Raw genomic sequence first — 23,307 nt, 5'->3', positions numbered from 1 at the left:
AGTCAATCGAGTTGTTAATTCAGCGTGTTGTAATTGACTGTAAATTTGTAAATTGGTGAAGGAAGTTGCCTTGAGAAAATCTAAGTTATAAACGTATTCAGAAAATATATATGAGGAAAGAAAAATAAAAATTTGCGACATTTGTAAATCATCACGAGATGCGAGTTATTAATTTCACCGTGAATAACTGACTGTAAATTTGTAAACTGGCGAAGGAAGTTGTGTTAAAAACATTTGAGTTATAAAACGTCTTCAGAAAACATATACAAGGAAAGAAAAAGAACTTTCGGACATTTTTAAATAACCACGTGATAGATCTGACTTGAGAGAACTGGGATTGCAGATGAGGACGGATATCATTCTTGTACAGGGTTATTCACCGCGTCCGTGGCACTAACGGACTGGGCTTTAGGCAAGCAAGTAAGTACTGGTTTAGCGGAGGAACTTGTTCTTACGTCAGGCTAGGAAACTCGCGAGAATTGTTCTCTTGCTTGATCTTTTCTTGAGGAAGTGTAATTGAAAGGAGATACGTGTCAGCGCGCTCGTGCGTGGCCTCGGCGTTTTATATTTGTAAAAAAAAAAAAATTATGTATTTATATATCTATGTATTATTGCGTGTGTAGAAAAATATAGTGTCGTAGGAACCTCCTACTATAAAAAATGCCCAGATCACTCAATCGCTCACTCACAATCACATGCACACGCACACACACATATATATGTATATATATATATATATATATATATATATATATATATATATATATATATATATATATATATATATATATATATATATATATATATATATATATATATATATATATATATATATTCCACAGTAATTCGATTGCAAGAATTCTACAGCGAGGCGTAGACTGGATTCTACAACGAGGCGTAGACTGAAAGCAGATTATAAGCTTGACTCGATCGTTCCTCAACAAATCTGTTTTGATCAACTGTTAATGGTTGTACTTTTAAACCAACGTACACATACATGTTATATATATATATATATATATATATATACTATACATATATATATATATATATATATATATATATATATATATATATATATATATATATATATATATATATATATATATATATATATATATATATATATATATATATATATATATATATATATATATATATATATAATGTTTATGCATGTATGTATGACCTGTTTAACTGCTTATTCAGTAGAGCGTTGTAGATCTAAAATCTGAAACGTATTAATGTATTGAGGAATTTTTTTCTGTTCTCGCTGACGCTGAAATTAATTTTATTTAGAATCTGTCATTTATTTTCATTCCACAACTTTATTGTTTTTAATGCTCTTATTAGTTTTTTATTGATTGACTAATGAACCAAATCTATCCTCGAGTGCAGAAAGGACCCGTGAAACAAAAAGGTAAGGAAAGGAATTAAACAAAGAGACAATAAGGGTGGCGATAATGTAATTCGTAAAATTAACTACAAGAGGGGCAGGTGTACGTATAACAAACTTCATGGATATGGTACCTATTGAAGGAATCATTAAAAAGTAAATAAAAACGGGACACATACATAATTGCTTAAGTATGATAAAGAAAAGGTAATTAAAATTATAATTACAGGTGTTCCATCTAAAAATGCCATGTTTAAAATATCCTTTTATTGAGCATCTTAACAGCAAATCGCTCACACAATTAAGAGGTCAAATTTGTTATTACAAAAATTATTATTATTATTATTATTATTATTATTATTATTATTATTATTATTATTATTATTATTATTATTATAATAAGAAGGATGTATCGCCTGATAGTAGATGTTAACAGTAACCTCTCTTCCTGTGGATTCGAACCGTCGACCAGTGAATTAGTAGATCAACGTTTAGTCCACACATCTACAGAAAGCGTGAAAGGAGAGGAGTCAGATTTGACCATTTTAATATAAAAAATATTGTAATATTTGTGTTGCTGTTTGTAAAAATCTAAGGGCATTAAAACTCAATTGTGTATATTAAGCTGATTTCCCTCTATATCAACACATAAAGCTTCATAAGCAGTGCGTCGAAACCGTACACACACACACACACACACACACACACACACACACACACACACACACACACACACACACTCTGTACCATTCACATCTAAATTACAGGCATTCTTGGGTGCATGCTTCTGCGACCGACATTCATTCCCACAAATCACATCTGTTTGGACATTCCGGCTTCTAAATTATCATCCTAAATTTTTCCTAGGGGGGGCTAATGAAATTGCCTTCGTTACCCCAAAATGAATTTGAACGGTATATGACTTCATATCCCCGAGTTTAACGTAATTTCTGTAATCAAATCATTTTCTTTGTTGAAACGGGTGCAGAGCTCCTCTCAAACTGTTGGTTCGGAAGTAGAACGATTATTATTTTTATTTTTATATTTTGTTTTTGTAGTTTTAAATTTAATGGGAATACGAAATGAATTCTTTAAAAACAACGCGAATTTTGATGGTTTTGGTTATATTTCACAGAGTCATTTTTAACCTAGAAATGTGGAATACAATTTATCATTCTTTTATGGAAGAAGGTTGGCAAAAATGACTGGTAATGGGGCATTTGCAGTCTGCACTGACTGGGCCTTATCGCTTTCGCAGTCGCTCAAATTTTTGTTTTTTTATTTAAATACCGCACCGTTTTAATCATAAAAAAAATTGTACTTCAAGAGGACTTATAAGAATTAAACACGTCCACTTCCATATATAGATAATTATAATAGCCATTGGTAAACAAATTGTAGTGTGTGTATATATATATATATTAATTACGTGTTGTTTTTATCTATTTTAGAGCCCTTGAAGATGTAATCATATACGAAAATTACGAAACGTCGGGAAATGAATATGTACAGAAAGGCGAATCTTAATTGTCCATCAGCATACGCGTTGTATATATGTATATATTATATACATATAGTGTATGTATGTATGTATGTTTATATATATACATACATATACGCACACGTTTAGGTTTGCTGTTGCCTAGGCTGGGCCCAGCCTCTCTTGTAACTGACCCCTGTTTAAATATGTAGAATTAGGTTACGAGGCCCGAGCCTCTGGACGTTACGTAATGTCTAGACTGTCTGTTATAAAATCATTTTGATGCTGCAGGCACGATAATTTCTTGATAATGTAATTTGTTCAGAGACCAAGCATCGAAAATATCTGTAGTTACGCTGTCAATCTTAGTTGATGGTCTTTCGTTCATCTGACGTAAAGACAACAGGAATGATAGCATCGGGATTTTTATAATTCGTAACGGAAATTAATTCCATATGAATATGGGAACGACGAAGGCAGTGCTACGTAAAGATATATTCTTTGGTAGAAATGGACGAAAGCTCACGCTCTCTGGTTGATTATAGGAGAATAAGACCCGTTTGGGTAATTTGTGTCTGTTCTGTCCGATATATACATATTTTACTCAGCGCCGTTCGTAGCCTCCGATAATTCCTGCTCTCGTCTTCAGAGTGTCATGACAGATTTTCAGTTGTTGCTTTTATGATATATAAACAATTTCACACAAAACTTTACACAGCGCTGACGTCCGTTCTCATCTTCAGTGTCCTATGTTATGATTTTCACAGTTGTTCAAGATTAAGCCAGCAGTATGCCACCGTGGGTTCTTGCTCTCAGAGCAGCTCGTAAGGTTTTTTTTAGGAGATGCTCCATGACCTGTTCATTTATCTCCTGGCCCCTGAACACGTCCGGGGTCCTCTGTGTACATTGTAAGGCAAGTCCTCGTTAAACCTTTGCCTTGTTTCAGTCTGGGGAGGTTTAGTAAAACCTTCTCTCGCGGTCCCTTTAAGCTGCGGTACTCGGTTTAATCACTGATCTGACCTGATAGGCCTGACTTGGTAAGAACTATAACTTGCTGATGTTGTGTAGGCTTAAGCCTTCTTACGGGGTTCTTTTAAGCTGAGGTACTCGGTTCAGTCACTGATCTGATCTGATAGGCCTGAATTAATGAGAACTATAACTTGCTGATGTTGTGTAGGCTACTATTTCCCGCTATTGGGGTGGTGTGTTTTCAAGATCCCATTCGATAACTTCACATTTTATTGTGTCGTTCATTTTATTTATTAATTTGCTCTCTTCGACGCCCATCCTATCATTTTTATCCTAACAGCTGTTGAAATAAAACTCGTAGGATGAATTTCGAAGAGAGCAAACGACGTTCCGTCTTCCTGATGAATGTGTTGAAGGATTCTGTAACTCTTTTTGTCTATAACGCCATGAAATAACATTCGAGTTTTCGATAGAACGAGTATTCCGAAAGATATTCCATAACAGTTAGTAACACGTCAGATCATATATCTTTTAAAAAGCGGCATCACACCTCCAAGATTGATATACATTTAGGAAAAAATGGACACCTGACCTCAACAAAGTTTCAAAGTATCAGCTGAGTCCATTTTTTATATAACTTTTAAAATAGCAAGACCTGAAAGTGCAGCCAAGGCTGATTATTTCGAAATAAATGACAAGTCGACAGAAATATTATTATGACGGCTGTAGTCCTGGTTACCTGTCATAAAGGGTTTCGTCCATATACTCCAGTGCATTTCGTTCGTTAAGTAAATTATTTTGTCTACTGCAGAATGAGTAATTGCCCGTTCCATGCCTCCAGGCCACCTAAGAATCCGCGGTTTTAGAGAATGCCTCGGTTCTCACAAAACCTCGCTGAAATTAACCAGAAGGCCTTTTACCATGCCGAACACGTAAATTCAAGTTTACGCTCTAATCTAATTAGACCTAACCTACGACCGGACCCTAAAAAGAAAAAAAAAGAGTAAAAAAGAGAGTAGCCTTGATTATTCAAGACCCCAAGCCTGGTACCTCCAGTTCAGTTGCTGCTTCTGTCGGAAGTCCATTACCATCGAATTTTCCGAAGCGAATCGGTTTGGAGGATGATAAACAATGGCGTGGGTAGTTTGTGTTGAAGAGGAAGGGTTCAAGGGACCGTAGAAACGAAGGAAAATGTAAAAAGTATTTGAATTCAAATTATAGAGAAGGAAAGGAAAAAATAAAGTTATAATATGAATTAAATTATCGGAAATAAATTGTATGATGTAAAATAGATTTTCGGGGAAAAAACAAAGGTACTGGAAATAAAATGTCCGCGAAAAAAGGAAGAGACAGAGGTACCGGGAAATAAATACCGGAAAAAAACAAAGGTACATGAAATAAAAAAAAAAAAAAAAAAAATATATATATATATATATATATATATATATATATATATATATATATATATATATATATATATATATATATATATATATATATATATATATATGATATAAAAATGCCTTTCTGAAAAAAAATATATCTTTTGGCAGAAACAATTATAGTAAACACAGGTTTGCGTCTCTCGATTGTTTCATCTGTCCAACGCCAGAGAGATATAGCTATAAGAATAGACAGAAGACAACTTCTAATCTTCGAGAAAATGTCTCACCTTTGTACAGCTAAAAATTCTGTATATAAAAAGGGCGAAATTAGCCGACTTAAAGTTACACAGAGCTCTGGTGTGTGTAAATGAGTGTATAATGACACAAAATCACGATCATATACTTTCACATACTCTTATACAGTTAAGAGAAAGGCCTGATTTTTCCAAGAGTGGTGTAAATCTAGTAAGTGTACATAGCATTGGAATGGAGTTCACTATAGCTTTTAACACTCCAGATCCAAAAGTAAGTTTTTATTTTTTAGCTTGTGACTTTTTCTGTTTCGACATCAATTAACCAATCATAATAACATGCAAATTCATTTCATCATCTTCAACCCGTTTTCTTTTATAACTCTCTACAACCAGCCTTCAGTTTTTGGCGAAGAGTTGACCCAGCAATCATTTCGTGCGTTCCAATATTTTCGTCCCGAGTCCGCGTCTATCATGACACCATCATCGGAAAACCTCCGCCCAAATTTCTCGATTCCATTCTAAATTTCGTCGCCCCATCTTCTTCTGGCCTTCCCTGTCATTCGAAGACATAAACCATTTGCAATTGCTTTTGAAATTTCAACATATATGTGCTGTTCTTTGCCCAGTGTCCACTAGTATTCCGCCCCCCACGAATGTTATGCAGATACGGATGGCAAAGGTTTGCGGGGTATACTTGATGTAAAAGCTGACTCTTTCCTGAAGAAAGAGTGTCTTATGGGACCTTCTTTCTCTACATACTTGTATGATATTGAACTTTGTGTAGGATTAAAAAAAAAATTGGTTCTTTTCTCATCATAGTCATGCAGTATATAAATATCTCATACACTTCTTATATTCAATTTCAGTCCGGTTTGTGATATATTGATATTACTAGATAAGTATTTAAATGTATACACACACACACAACACAAACACATGTATATATGTGTAATATACACATTTATATATATATATATATATATATATATATATATATATATATATATATATATATATGTATAAATGAATCACGAAAATAAAGAACGTGACGAATATATAAATAAAGACAGAATCCATGAAGGAAAGAGAAACAGTGGAGTGCTTCGAGGCCTTTCGACTGTCGTCCTTTACCTAGCAAGGATGACAGTCGAAAGGCCTCGCAGCACTCCATTGTTTCTTTCCTTCGTGGATTTTGTTTATCTGTCACACACACACATATTATATATATATATATATATATATATATATATATATATATATATATATATGTGTGTGTGTGTGTGTGTGTGTGTGTGTGTATCTGTGTACAACACACAAGCAAAATGCGTACCATGCAATTACAAAATGGTCTCTCCAGCCACTCGCTGTTGCAATACCTCAACACAATAAGTTTAACCGCAACGTCCAGGAAAAACGTTACCCCGTTTCTTTCAGGTACTGTCATCCGCAGCGCCGAATCTCTTCTCCTTAATGACTCTGTTGATTTACAGAATGGCTTCTGCCACAAATTCCATTCACCTGCCACATATCTCTGCGATGTTTATCGTTCGTTTGAAAGGTTGGAGGGAAACAAGGCTCTTATAGTTCCATGCGTCGTGAACCTGGAATGGTAATCCGCGTTCCTGGACCCTATTCTTGTAATTTATGTAAATTGCTTGTGCGTGACAATTTCCGTGACTGATAATTGAGAAGGATGTTTACTGATTTTGGCCAGTGGGTGTACTGTACGTGGTTCAGCATGGTTCAGATATTATATATATATATATATATCTATATATATATATTAGGTCTATATATTTATATGTAAAATTATACACACATATATAACAGAAAAACACACACATACACACACATATATATATATATATATATATATATATATATATATATATATATATATATATATGTGTGTATATGTGTGTGTGTATGTATATGTGTATATAAACTGGTCATAAGGCCAAGAGAAAAGTAAAAGATTCTGGGGCTAACTGTAAACAACAGGAAACAGATTTACAAACAAGAATTAAATTTACAATTACAAAGAAAAAAGCTACGATTAAAGGACTACTTAACCATTTATTACACACAGGTGAGACTGATTGTCAGATGAGAAACACCTGACAATCATTAAACCAGGTACTAGGATTAATGAAGGAGCAGCCAAGGACATTAAGAGGAGTTACTGTCAATCCTTTTAAATCTCCTTCCAGCATCTTGCGTAGAATTGGGTCATGGGTACAGAGACCTGAAGTTAGGTTAGTATTGATTTCATATCTTAGCTGCATTATGCTCTTAAAGAGGTTGCTAGATACAATACTGTTACGTATTGTTACTTTCCTACTACGAGACCAGTCGGGTATAAGTGATTTTCCACTCGGGAAACCAAAAAAGAGCAATTCTTCTGGCCGTTTTTTATGTTGATTGTAATGACATTTGATTCATATATATATATATATATATATATATATATATATATATATATATATATATATATATATATATATATATATATATATAAATATATATATATATATATATATATATATATATATATACTGTATATATCAAATATAAAGGGATCCCATAGAAATGCCAAAATGTGGAAAATAGGCTATATTTCAGAGACCAAACTGTCTCTCTCCTCTGCCTGAGGAGGAAGACAGTTTGGTCTCTGAAATGTAGCCTTATATTTTCCACGTTTTGTCATTTCTATGGGCTCCTTATATTTGATGGAGTTCTGTTTTAACAGAAAATATTTCACAGTCATATATATATTTCATAGTCATATATATATATATATATATATATATATATATATATATATATATATATATATATATATATATAACTATAACTTATGAAAATTCATATTGTTATATATTAGTGTCAATTACAAGCAAATCATAATTAGCATAATTCCTGAAAAGCCTCAAAATCAGTGATCCTTCTACACCCTTTCACCCACAGAAATGAGAGCAACGGGAACTTCGTTGGTGTTAACGGCGCTGCTGTTGCTCGGTGTTACCAGGGCTGCAAAGATCCTCATCCTGCATCCTATGCACGCAGCCTCCCATATCCTGACTCTCAGACAGCTTGCCGGCGCACTTTCGCAGCAAGGACACCAAGTAAGAATCCTATTGCACTGTAGTATCTTTCATTTGAAAGCGTAAAGGTGTGTCCTCAATATAGTAAAGCATATCGGGAACACCTGTTGGAAACTTGTCGTATACTTGTTACCAGCAGGTTGACAACAAGTCGACGACCGTAAGTGGAGAACGAACTGTGCAGTAAAGCATATCAGTAATACTTGTTGGAAACTTCATTTGAAAGTGTAAAGGTGTGTCCTCAATATAGTAAAACTTGTTAGGAACACCTGTTGGAAACTTGTCATATACTTGTTACCAGTTGACAACAAGTCGACGACTGTAAGTGGAGAACGAACAATGCAGTAAAACATCATAATACTTGTAGTAAACTTATCGTATACATGTTACCAGCAGGTTGACAACAAGTCAACGACTGTAAGTGGAGAACGAACAATGCAGTATATCCGTAATACTTGTTGGAAACTTTTCGTATACTTGTTACCAGCAGGTTGGAAACAAGTCATCGACCGGAAGTGGAGAAAAAATTTCTGACAAATGCTGAATAACATTATGAAGTACTGGTTAAGACTACCGACAAGTTGTTGACATTTATTGGACATGTTCGTGATTTGTTTGCGATAAGTTAACCGACTTGTGGTTATGACATGTTTTGATGTAGTGTGGACGCAACCTATCGTTTTTAGAATAGGGAATGGTAATCTAGACTTTTTGGCCCATGTCTGCTAACATTAATTGTATAGCGGTAAGAGTGGGAATCATATCTTGTTGTTTGATATTCTAAGTGCATGGGAAAGGTCTGAGTTTGAAGAAGAGAACATTATGATCTTTAAAGATTGGACGGGCATCCCCAACTGAGAGAGAGAGAGAGAGAGAGAGAGAGAGAGAGAGAGAGAGAGAGACTAAATCCCACTTACAAAAGTAATACATGGATAACATATTCTTCATTTTTCTGTAGTTTGCTCGGTATAAGTCATAGAGTAAAGTGTACAGAGAGAGAGAGAGAGAGAGAGAGAGAGAGAGACTAGCTCAATCTCAGTTACAAAAGTGACGCCAGTGTCATTTTTTTTATACTTTGTCCAATAAAAGCCATAGAATGAAATATGAAGTACTTTTTAACGAAAACCAAACTGGAAATGAAAGGAGAGAGGTCACTTTTCAAAACCTAAAATGTGAACTTTCCTTTCACCAATTTCACTTACCAATTTTCATCAGAGAAAAGATGAATGATTAAAAAACATTTTTTTTTAAATCCTCTTCCTTCCCAGATAGAGATCATCAGGTGGAAGGATGAACATCACTACCCGCCCATCAGCAACCCTAACATAACCGAACATGAACTGGCCATGAATAACACGGACGGCAGCATTCCACACCTTTCCGTGGAGGAGAGAGCTAGGTAAGCAGCGTTCAGGCGTCTAACGTTGGCCAGTATTTCGTTAGTTAGACAGGAACGTTTCCCAACGTTCGGATGTTTAACAAGATCAGGACACGAAACGAGATAATTCTGTATTTTTTTTTTCTTTTCTTTTCAGGACACGAAACGAGATAATGCTGTTTTTTTTTTTCTTTTTCTTTTATTAACAAAGCAAAGATAAGAAATCACGAAAAATAAAATGTGGGATTTAAATGTTTCAATATGTTGAATTTTTTTTTTTTTTTTTTACAGGACATTATATCAGTAGGAACTGAAATACAAAATACGAAACCAGATAATACCTTATTGGTTTTTCCTTTTCTTTTCTTTTTAAACAAAACGAATATAAGAAATTACAAAAAAATATGAAATTTGAAATTTGAAACTTAAATCTGACGTTTCAACATTTCGAGTCTTTATTTTTTTCTTACAGAACTTATATAAGTAGAAACTGAAAAACAAGATTTCAAGTTTAAATATTGTAATATTTTAGTATCTGTGGTCCCTATTTTAGCTTCTTTTTAGGAATGAATTTTAAAATCAGTTTTATAACTCGGCTCAAAGACTCGAAAAAGAAGAAGAATTCTCGATAAGTTGGTCCGTTCTTGAGTTTTTGATAAGCCGACGATTTTTAAAATGTTAAGTCAAAGCAAGGATTCTGACCCCAGAATGCTTACTGTCACATTTTAATATCAATTTTTCAATGTAAGTTCATTAAGAATTCACTGTGAACGAAGACATTATCTGGCAGAATTTTAGAAAGCAAAGTACATGATGCGTGGGGAAGGTCTAACACGAACGGTGATTAAAAAAAAAAAATCGACTTTATAAAATATCAAAATTATGTCAATGAATGAAAATGGAACCGGTTTATATCTGTTAATGCAAGTCTAACTTATAATTAATAACCGGTTATATTAGGGATTTAGGCAGAAACCGAGAGAGATGTATAGGGAAAATGTAACTTGAAAAATATTAAAAAAATGTAAGCGTAGTTCAGATTGGTAGCGGCCGAAAATGTCATCAGTTCATCCAATAACACAACAAAATTTTATTACTGAAACCGAAAAATGAAAAGTCAGTGTGAGATTAACGCAATTAATATAAATACTTCATGAAAACAGTAATTTTGTAATTACTAACCAAAAAAATGCCTTATATTCTCAAAAAGTAATGATGGAATTAGAATTATATTTTTTATATTGCTCCTTTCTCTGATATTCTCCCCACCAGCATTCATGAAATCACACCGGGTCCTCCCATGAAATATACGAATATCGAGAAAGTGATAACCGTGATTGTTGGTGATGAGGGCATTCAGTGAACAATGCCTCACAATTACATTAATTAGATTAATGGGCCACGCTTTACGAAATTAATTTATACCTGGACTCAGGAATTATGGCGGAATTGTAATTGTCTTTTGGTATCGAGCTTTCTGGGAAATGTGAAAGGCTTATCACATAGGAAACGTCTGTGCTTTTGCAGGAAAACCGATTTTGTCTAGAAATATGCTTATATGAAATCTCCGAACGCAGTTGTTATACTTGAAGTCTAGGGAAAGAATTTTTTCAAAAATGTTTTCATATATATATATATATTATATATATATATATATATATATATATATATATATATATATATATATATATATATATATATATATATATATATATATATATATATATATATATATATATAGGTGGCCTGTCCTACATCGTTGCCAGAAGCACGATTATGTCTAACTTTAACCTTAAATAAAAGAAAAGCTACTGAGGCTAGAGGGCTGCAACTTGGTATGGCTGATGATTGGAGGGTGGATGATCAACATACCAATTTGCAGCCCTCTAGCCCCAGTGGTTTTTAAGATATGAGGGCGGACAGAAGAAATGACAGGATAAGTTAAAAGACTTATTGGTAGTCAGATTTTTCAGCGTGGTAAAACGTTACGAATCAATTTCCTTCAATATATCTAAAAATGAATCCCCGTAGGGAGGTAGCGCCATCAGTGTACCTCATGCGGTGCACTGTAGGCATTACTTAAGGGTCTTTGCAGCGTCCCTTCGGCCCCCAGCTGTTACCCCTTTCATCACTTTTACTCTACCTCCTTTCGTATTCTCTTTCTTTCATCTCCTTTTACACGCTCTGCTAGCAAGTGATTCGTAGTGTAAAACTCAAAAAGTTTTCCTCCTGTTGCACCTGAATGACCTTAGAGGTCCCAGCGCTTGACCTTTTGCCTAAATCCTATCCTATTCTATAGATGAAAACTTTTGTATTGAAGGAAAGTCGTGCTGTTTGAATTAACAGTAAAGTGAAATATATAATAAAATAGATGATTTAAGTTAAATGCGTTTGACGCTGAACAATTCAGACTTCCATCACGCAGCCGTAAACGAAATCCCTAAAGCATATAAACTTATATTAAATACTTGTATAAGAACTTTTTTTTTTTTTACAGGCTCAAACCAAAATCCGTTCTGATCCGATTGTTATGGGAAATAAAACTGAAGCGATGCTGTTAGCTGATTATTCTAGTAAAACAAGTATTCTCTGTGAGGAGAATTTAATGCTCCTGGTACTGTTTTTGTTGGCTCAGCGTTTCCAGTGGATGTATATTTATAATAATGAAAAAACAGATACCAGATCTGATTGCATAAACAGAAAAATATGTGTAGGGTATGAAGAACACGTACGTTTACGGTGCACGTGTGTAGAGAACGTGACTGAGGCTTCTCAGTGAGAGGAGTTGAAATAAGACACACACACATGTCTATTTTCCTTTGTCTTTTGTGCCTATACGGACATTTCTCCCACTCACATTCACATCCATAAAGAATGAGATATTCTAGAGCACCATTCCCATGTCAGTGCAGTCTTGAATAATGCCTTGAAGACAGTCTAAAAAACTAAACATGTCTGAAAGAGTTCCCATTAGCTAAATACATATACTGTTCACCAGGAAATCTTTTCGTAATGGATTTTAGATATTGGCGTTGCAATGTCCTCTCTGAAGAGATCTTGCTGCTCGACGCAGTGCATTGATTGATTATACGTCATTATTTTCTCTTAATTTGCATAATGACAGTTTTACGAAAAACGGAAGTAATGAAGGAAAGTTCAATTTTCAAAAAGTCGTGAAATGTTAATCAGTTGATCGTTTTATTTATTCGTAATGATCTGGCGGTGGTAGAGTAAGGATTCTTGTCTAATGTTAGCCAACCTTTGGCCCTACGAACATCAGAGAAGAAGACATGGTTTAGACATCATCAGAAGATACGCTCAGTGAAGAGTAATTTTCCTTTCATCCTTTGGATCAGGGGAAACCTAACACCAAGTATCTGTATCTTATAAATTTTTCTGAATATCCATGTATTTCTCTTATAAAACAATATTCATCATAAATAATGTTGGGTAGCGTCGCCAAAACATCTTGCAGAACTCTCGCCCTTGAGATTTATTGCAAGAATGTTCTTTTCATTAGCTTGGCTCTTATATAACAAAAATAAAAGGTGACATAGCGACTGAAATTTAAACGAAAACGAGCTTTCTACCCTAGGATACTGGTTTTGGTGTCATTTTAGCCCAATACAACAACAACAACACTCTGTAGTTTGCTATAAAACAATATTCATCATAAATATTGTATGTGATATTATGAATTTATTCTTCGTCGTCCAAAACAGCGATTGATTGCCTACTGCAAGGATTTTTAAAAATTTTTTTCGAGAACACCTGTAGCAATATTTGTCCTTGATTTGTGTGTATGAACCTGCTTTTCATTTCAGAAACTTACAAGATACTGTCATTTTCATTTTTGTTATTTTCATAAGTTACAGTTTTTCATTATATGCTAAGACATTCAAAACATCAGAAAATAAAAAAAGGTGACCATAGCCTGACTGAAAATTTAAACGAAAACGATTAGATAAAGCCTTTTGGAAAGGGTAGAGCCTATTGCTTTTCATCACTTTCATTTCTTTAGCTTATTTTATTTTGTATGTCCATCCCATACATTTCTTGATGGTTTCCGCGTCTCTGTAAAAAAAATAGCCGTAGAGTTGTACAGATTTTTCAGCACTGTGTACTCTTATATTTATCAGGCAGGAAATACGGGTGATATTTTAGATATAAAAATAATGAATTTTTGCATTTTCAAAATTATTCATATGAGTTTTATGAGGTGTATCAAACAATTGTTTCCTATGCCAAATGCTTATCTTATAGTTTGTTCGTCACTTCCTAGAAATAACTCTTTACGCAGGAGTAAGTCTGAACTAGAACCAAATTTCTGATACACTTTTTGTCCCGTGGAGAAAAATTAGCATTCAGTTTCCAGTGCATCTCCTATCAGAGCAACCATTTGCACCGCATCATATCCGTCATAAAAGCCACCAATAACTTATTTTCAGCTTCCAGTTGCCTCAAGACCTGCTGTGGAGCAAAGGTACCTCATGGACAGCCATTCCCTGGAATGCCTTCTTCACCGTTGGAGTTTTCTGTAGCACGTTATTCGAACAAGAGCAACTCATATATCATCTCAGACGGCAGCAGTTTGACATCGCTGTTGTGGACATACTCTACAACGAATGCAGCTTGGCCCTGGCTCATCATTTGAGTAAGTAACGAAGTTATACAAGTTATACAAATTCCTACTATGCCTGTTGATTGAACGTGACGGACCAGTTGCATTTAAGGATCTCTCAATCGGCTCTTTGCCTCTACCTAACTTTGTCATGCTGTCATCAACTCTGAAGCAGGAAAGAGACCTCAATTCCAGCATCGTTTTTAAGTACACTAAACATACTTAATTTCTGTCATTGCTAGATATACATTCTTCAGTACAAGGTGAGAATCACAGCACTCGAAATAGATGTCACTGGTTCATACAAAGATTTCCAAGCCCAAAAATATTAGCTCCTTTATGACGTAATGATTGAACAGAATAAAACTAATAGCAGCAGGAGATTGCGTCATGTGATAATGTGGTCGTTGCAAAGATATGCTGACTTGCTGAGACCCTCCATTTTTTGCGATTAAGTTAAATAATGATAATGTGTGCTGAGAGATTTTCTCCTTAACGAGTGTCAGACATATTAAGCTACATTTTGTCGCAGACTTTTTGCTTTCATCTGTGACCCTCGCCCGTCTCGTCATCATTACATGAGCAAACGAGGAATGTAATATCATTCTCATTAAACGAAAAGCTGCCTATTATTGTTCATTAACGCTTTTAAGAAAATTACTTACGTAATCGTATGTTCGATTGAAATGCACTTTTATATTTATATATGATGTTCTCCTTAAACGATAAGATGCATCCTACAGTTTGTTTACTTTTGAGGAAAGTTGTTTATGTCAACATATGTTCGATTAAAATACTTTTTTATCACTAGCTTACGTATATATGGTTTTTGTTTTATAACGTTTATATGTAATATAATTCTTTAATGCTTGTGTGTGTGTGTGTATATATATATATATATATATATATATATATATATATATATATATATATATATATATATATATATAACATTCTATTTAAGCTTTAAGCTGCCTCCAGCAGTTCATTTACTCTTCAAGAAAATTGTTTATGTAAATTTATGTTCGATTAAAACGCTCTTACTACTAGCTAATGGATAAATGCTTTTATTTTAGTTCAGTTCAGTTCAGTTCCCCGTTCAGAAATTTATTTGTGTAAACATATGTCCGGATTACATACACTTTCATAGCTAACTTATGGAGAAAAATGTTTTGTATGTATATGTATATATATATATATATATATATATATATATATATATATATATATATATATATATATATATTCTATATTAAACGATAAGCTACCCCTATAGTTTTTATCTTCTGAGAAAAAACCCCTATTTTTACTCTCTGAAAACTTCATGTGTCAGAGCAAAAAATATTCACGTTTTTTACTGACATAAGAACAAATGCTTTTTATTTCAATATATATTTATAATAATGATGATTTTCCTCTGTTTGAACCAAATTTTTTATTTTGATATATTTATACTTATAATTTTTTGTCTTGTTTATGAACCAAACATTTTATGTTCCCCGGCAGACCTTCCGTCCATTGGGTACTGGGCATTCACTTTCGCTGGAGGAGAACCTCAGTATACCACAGCCTTCAGTCCACCTTCGTCAGTCCCCTTTATTCTGTCGCACTACGGAGACTCCATGTCCTTCTTCCAAAGAGTTCTCAATCACCTTTTGGCTCTAGGTAGCCATTTGGTCATGCAAGTGAGTACGAGAGAGAGAGAGATTTATATATTTTTATAAATACATGTATGTATATGTGTATATATATATATATATATATATATATATATATATATATATATATATATATATATATATATATATACATATATATATTCACATATATACACATACAAAGACTTGCTTATTCTACTGTTCAATCTACTCATCTTCACAACCATCAGATACGCCTCTCCCTGGAAGAATCACCCATGTCAGGATATTTGTGATAAAACATGAAGACATCATCTTAAACCAAAATCACTCCTCTAAAAAGTCCTCATCACTCCCTATTCCAGGTACAGTTCGCAGTGACAAACAGCAAAATCCAGACGTATTTGCCTGGAACTCCCCACCCGTCCGCCCTGCTGGCTAACCTCTCCGGAGTGCTCATCAACTCCCACCCTTCGCTGGATTATCCGAGACTGCTTCCTCCTTCTTTCATCAACGTCGGGGGGATGCAGATTCGTCCCCCTAAACCTCTGCCTTCGGTAAGTGATTCCCGTCGTGCATTAATGCTCTTTCGTAGGTCCGATAACAAAAGGGTATGGAAATAGGTTTCCTGGAAATCGTGCAGTTTCAAACAGGTCTCCTTCGTTTCACTGTGAGACTGGAAATGCTGTGTTCCAGAGTTATTGTGGGTATGTATATATAATTATTTTCATTCATAATATATATATATATATATATATTTATATATATATAAATTATTTTTATTCATAATATATGTATATGTATATATACACATATATATAAATATGTGCGTGTATGTATGCATGCTTGCATGTATGTAAGTACGCATGTGTGTAAATATATGTTAACCAATCGATCGTAGACAACATGATTTATCTGGAGATATGCTGCCTGAAGAGAAAGCAGGCTCGTGTCAAGAGAGCGAAATGTACTGCAGATAATAGAAAACAGAATGAAGCCACATTTGAATAATGCCTGCGATCAACGAGATTGCAAGGAGAACAAGCGGTTGAATTATGGAAAGCTTGATGCTGTGGTCACAGATAGCGTGAATGAGCTGTTGACCTGCACAAATTATGCCCCGGTAAGAGAAAGCTTTCAGAGGAATGAGTGGGAAGAAATAATTATGTTCTTTTGTTGCGGCAGATCTGATTTTGAGAACGACTTTGGCTCGTACGTGGAAAGATGAATTCAGTTTTTTTTCTCTTTTTTTGAAAAAGGAACACACGGAAGAATTTGAAAGAGGGAGACCAGTGTTGTTTTAGGTAGGGAAGAGGCGGTGCATTTCTTACGTTTGTAATGGAATAATGCAATTAAGGAGGAATATGTCAGCAAGGGGGAACGTCTAAATGTGGCATTTTTGGCTATTTAGAAACCATATCAAAGAATTGGTTGAGATGCAAGCTTGTACAGATGCTTTGCATGGATACTAAAGATATAACAGGATATAGGGTGATTTAATATTTTGATGATGAAAGAGATAACCAGAGTACGGGAAATGGCTAATTTTGTAAAAAAAAAAAATGTATCTAGATAATGTCTATGAAGTTTACATGACTATCTTAATATTTATGTGAATGAGTCGTTGGTAGAAATCAGGGAAGGTATTGGATTTGAAGGCGCAAGTTGGTGGAATAAGAAACGAGGTTGTTATTAGTGTATGGAGTAACTGATGTTTGTTGAATATATAGTAATGGGCGTATCAGCCAAAAAAAAAAAAAAACGGAGGCTTGAAATTCTTTGACAACATTTGTAAGAGGAGAAACATGAAAGTGAAAGCTAACATGAGACAGGTTATCAAGTCAAGGACTTGGGACAATAAAATTGATATCAATAGTGAAAACAGCATTTGGTTGAATCCAAGAAACACTAAATTGATTAGGGCAAAAGGAGGATTTTCAACAGAGCAAGTTGGTGCTTGGACCCATCACCGGGTTTTTGAGTGACCTCTCCTTTATGGAATTAATGTGCGGATCTTGAATGTATGAGAGAAAAATGGTAGGAGATCCTGGGATGGCCTACTTTTGTTTTGTGTATGTATATATATATATATATATATATATATATATATATATATATATATTATAGATAGATATATATATATATATATATATATATATATATATATATATATATATATATATATATATATATATATATATATATATATATATATATATGTATGTATATTTCAGGACCTGGAAAACTTCGTCAACGGTTCGGGTGACGCTGGAATAATCCTGTTCACGATGGGCATCAGCTTCAACTCGAAGGTCGTGCCCTCCTCGCTTATCGATGCCTTCATGAGAGCGTTTGGGCGCCTCGAGCAGAGAGTAAGGCAGCATGCATTAAGAATTTTGGTTTGATTTAACTCTCGTGATTTTAACATTGGTGAAATATATATATATATATATATATATATATATATATATATATATATATATATATATATATATATATATATATATATATATATATATATATATATATATATATATATATATATATATATATATATATATATATTTTATTATATATATATTTTTTTTTGAAGATAACATGAATCTGGTTCAAACTGAACACGATTTTAACATTGGTGAAATATATATATATTTTTTGGAAGATAACATGAATCTGGTTCAAGTAAAACACGATTTTAACATTGGTGAAATATATATATATATAAATTTTTTGGAAGATAACATGAATCTGGTTCAAATAAAACACGATTTTAACATTGGTGAAATATATATTTTTTTTTAGAAGATAACATGAATCTGCTTCAAGTAAAACACTTGGGATTTAGCTCATAGAAAAGATGTTAAACTGATTCTAACGCTGTCGGGTATAATTTACTTAAACTGTGTAAAACTTTTGAAGACACCCCTCCTATTATGGCAGTAGTATATAATAAAGCTCCCAGCATACCAAGATATTGCATTAATTTCATATTACGCATCTAGTGAATCATAAGAAGTGATTTCATATGAATGGAAATTTATCTTAATTTTTTTTTTTTTTTTTAATTATAATTTGACCACTTAGGGCAGGTGGTCTCCGATTGTGGGTGCATTTTTTAATGGAAAAGTTTGTGTACGCGTATGGATAGATAACGTAAGAATTTAAATGTCCATATAACTAAATAAAAGGTTAAAAATAGTGTTGCATGAAGGGCTACGTATTTGCCATCCATTTAGAGTAACGGGAAAAGTCATGAAATATTTCACCATTAAACCCTATGCATTCTGATAATCGAAACATTTAGAGATAAATCACGGGAAAATTTTATTATTTCTTCTCATTTACCAAAATTTTCACCTCATGATTGTCACTTACTGAGAGGCTTAAAATCACTATCTCTAGGTCCTGATGAAACTGGAGGAGGAATACCCCCACCCCCCGTCTAACGTTAAGCTGGTGAAGTGGTTGCCCCAACAAGATGTCTTAGGTGAGTCCTTCATTTGCGGTAGAATTCATGATTAAGGTGCGATTACTTAGCAGATGTTGAAACGAAACATGTCAGATATCGGTCGTCATCTTGTCATCATCTGTTAAATACACGTACGCTCCAGTGCTTAAGGCTTCGTGAGATTGCAACATATGCAAAAGTCTCCCTTTCGATTGCTGGTGACAGGTATATAATATAGTTTTTTTTTTTTCCAAATATTTGGCTGGTATTGACATATGAACCATGCATGAGTTTTTAATCCTGTGATTGATTTCCCTTGCTTGGGGGCGCACTGAAACACGTTTGTTTTTGTTCAAACAGTTTCGCAGTTTCATCTTTAATTTATTGATTTGATAACATATATATATATATATATATATATATATATATATATATATATATATATATATGTATATATATATATATATATATATATATATATATATATATATATATATATATATATATATATATATATACACACACACATATGAACTGAGGAATGTGATGACCCCATTCCTCAGCTAGAGCAGGTGCAGCCCTCGATTCTGCAGGATTATATATATAAGTAATGGCTTTCAAGATGCTGGGGCCTAATTACCTCACCATTAAAGATATGTTGTGAAACCAGAAGTCTACCAGCTTAGACCAGCCCTTCCAAAATGGGAAAGAGGCGTGATTAGACAAAACGCACCTACGCACATGCACACACACACACACATATATATATATATCATAATCGATTCTCCGATCAGGTATCGTGTATTATCTATTTTTTTTTATCTTTTTTTCTTTCACCTTATCTCATGGTAAAGCTTGTTTTTGCTGACAAAGAGTTTTTTCCAAAAAAAAAAAATTATATTTATTTTCTCTACATGAAAGCTGGGATTTTAATGACAGTTATTGAACTTTAATTAAGTCAAAGCTTCTCGACAAAGGATTATACACATTAATTAATAAGAGTCACGATTGAATATCACCTTACGGCCTTTCAGCAAACGAGAGAGAGAGAGAGAGAGAGAGAGAGAGAGAGAGAGAGAAGAGAGAGAGAAGGCAGCACCCAAGTCCGGCGGACTTCCCGTGTGTGCTCGAATATCCTTTAGGATTTCGCAAGGGGCCTGAGGACGGCAAACAAGAACCTCGATGTTTTTGGAAGGAAAAGTTGGAACCGAAATCTCCGCCTTTAGCCGAGCATCACGTTTCAGGGAGCTGAGACCGCCGACCAGACAAGCCGTTTCTGTTTGCCCCGTCCAGTAAGGGACGGGAATAAATGATTTTCCCCAGACGCATAAACAAACTGCTCGGAGATCGAGATTAAGGAGGTGCAAGCAGATGGGACGGTTAAGGAAAGGGAGTAGAAATAAAGAGGTCAGGAGGAAAGATAATGTAACTGTGTTCCACTGCTCGAGGAAATGGCGCGAGAGGCTCTCGGATCAGTAGAATTGTGAAAGATAAAAGACTAGCTAAGTTGGAAGGATCTAAAAAAAAAAAAAAGTCATATTTCTGACATTTTTAACTGCGATAAATATCAGTGCATGAATTTCTAGTAAAGTAAAGCACTTTCAAAATTAATTTGTGTAGATTTACGTGCGTTGACGTTTAATATGAGAAAATATGGAAGAATTGCAACATTCTTGAGCCAAATTAGTTCATTTTTCAGGCTTTATAAACCAATCATCTACCCAGGGTACATAAATATGTAGTCGGCATCATTAAGAATTATCAATAGATTAAAAACCTTGTATCCTTTTTGAGAGAAGGAAATGTTATTCTTTTGTAAATTGTTCTGACAATCTAAGACTGCATGACCAAAATTGAGAAATTTGATTTACAGCCGACTGCTAATGATGATAATCAGCAAGGAACAATTGCAATCTGTCACAAAATATCAGGTAATGGCCTTTCCATGAAGTAACAAGGCATTAAATGCAACAGGTGCGAGAGGAGTTACTTTCGTTTCTCCTGCAGAAGTCGCAGAGTATTTCCGAATATGAATATAGGAAATGTTCATTAATATTACCCAAACCACACTTTACTCGACAGCTCACCCAAAAACTAGACTGTTCTTCACACACTGCGGAATGCACGGGGTAATCGAGGCTTTGCATTATGGCGTTCCAATGGTGGGAATGCCCGTCTTTGCAGATCAAGAGGACGTCCTCGTCAGGATCCAGCAGAAGGGGGTGGGCACTGGGGTTCCTAAAAATGCAGATGAGGAGACCATCTATAGAGCTGTTGCAGAGGTCCTCCAGAACCCGAGGTAAGCTGGATTCGCCCGTAGGTTATGCTTCAGTAAGGAGCAGTTTGGCATGACGACTGTTCATCCTCTGGAATGTTGGCAACTTTTTCGGAAACTTCCCAGTCAGCTGGTAATTTGTGGAAGCGATAACTTTGACATATGATCATATTAAACCATTTCGAAATCAGTTGATGAATGGTAAATATACTTTTGATCAGTTATGATGAAATGAATGAGTCAATTTCTTGTTAGATTCTGAACAACTGAAAACTATAAGTATCCCACCACACACGCCCCTTCCTCAGGTACAAAAGAAACGCCCTTCGGTTATCCAGCATCCTCAGGGACAATCCAGAAGACCCCCTCAACCAAGCCCTGTGGCTGGTGAACCACGTCATCAACACCAAGGGCGCGGAGCACCTGAAGTTCTCCGCCAGGAACCTCGGTTTCATCCAGTTCTTCGGCCTCGACGTCTTCATGTTCTGGCTTCTGTCCATCTATGCGCTTTTGTTTTATGTTTTCCCCGTGACGAAGAGGCTGGCCTGGTCGCTCGTCTTGTCCCGTCAGAAGATGAAAATTCAGTAGGGGTGGAACCAGAAGTACCTTAGAGTTCCTTTTGTTAGTTTGACTCAGGTAATTAATTTCGAGTGATATCGGTACAAATCTTGGAAAAGTTAATCTACTTATAAAGTACTTTATGCATTATGTATTTTGATCTCCAAAGGAAAAAGGTATGTACAGTTTTTACTGTATATGCTACTTGTCTCACTGTGACAGTTCTGTACAGATTGTTTATTTTTATGCAAATAGATGTTTTAATAAGTGTAAGTGGAAGTGTAACAGGTAGTGTTATATTTTTTGTAAAATGTAACTAGCATAATAATAAACGTAAAATTATCCACCATGAAGTTGAATTGTTTTTACTTTAAGTGAAGTAAATTTTTCAATCCTTGTGTAACGTTTCATAGATGCAATGTTACAATGTTACATACATCCTTGGGAAGAGGTATTTCAGTGAACTCGACCGTGAAATCAAATTTCCAATGCCCTCAGAATGGATTCGTATTGTCGGTTTGATTGACGATGGCAGATTGTAGAATCTGTCTTTTGCACCTGTTGCTAGTTTCGAAAAAGAGATTGTCCTCACAATTTAATGCAATATCTAGAATCCTTTATATAAACTGAAAAACCCAATCTTACTGAACCTTATTTTCAGTTTCTCTGATATAGATTCGGTTACGGTTATTGCATGGTATTATATAAGCATCAGCATCAGTTTGTTGTTATTTAGAGACATGTGTGTTTTTGAGCGAACTGCCGAGGATTTTGTGATAGTGAAAAATGAACTCGTTGTCAG

The 23,307-nt window shown here is 34.5% G+C and overlaps 1 protein-coding gene across 1 annotated transcript; it reads left to right on the top strand.

Moving 5' to 3' along the window:
* The first annotated feature begins 298 nt into the window (after positions 1–298).
* LOC136826119 (UDP-glucuronosyltransferase 1A10-like) lies at positions 299–22,858 on the top strand. Its single transcript, XM_067083104.1, has 10 exons — positions 299–420; positions 8,452–8,609; positions 9,857–9,987; positions 14,415–14,620; positions 16,094–16,272; positions 16,590–16,781; positions 18,459–18,596; positions 19,627–19,711; positions 21,755–21,971; positions 22,256–22,858. The coding sequence occupies exons 2-10, from the start codon at positions 8,454–8,456 to the stop codon at positions 22,533–22,535; spliced, it is 1,584 nt and encodes a 527-aa protein (XP_066939205.1). The 5' UTR covers positions 299–420; positions 8,452–8,453; the 3' UTR covers positions 22,536–22,858.
* The last annotated feature ends 449 nt before the right edge of the window (positions 22,859–23,307 follow it).

The sequence above is a fragment of the Macrobrachium rosenbergii genome, chromosome 40, assembly GCF_040412425.1.
Source record: "Macrobrachium rosenbergii isolate ZJJX-2024 chromosome 40, ASM4041242v1, whole genome shotgun sequence".
Taxonomy (NCBI): Eukaryota; Metazoa; Arthropoda; class Malacostraca; order Decapoda; family Palaemonidae; genus Macrobrachium; species Macrobrachium rosenbergii.
Note: the sequence above shows the minus strand (reverse complement) of the source record. Positions and strands in the feature narration are given on the sequence as shown.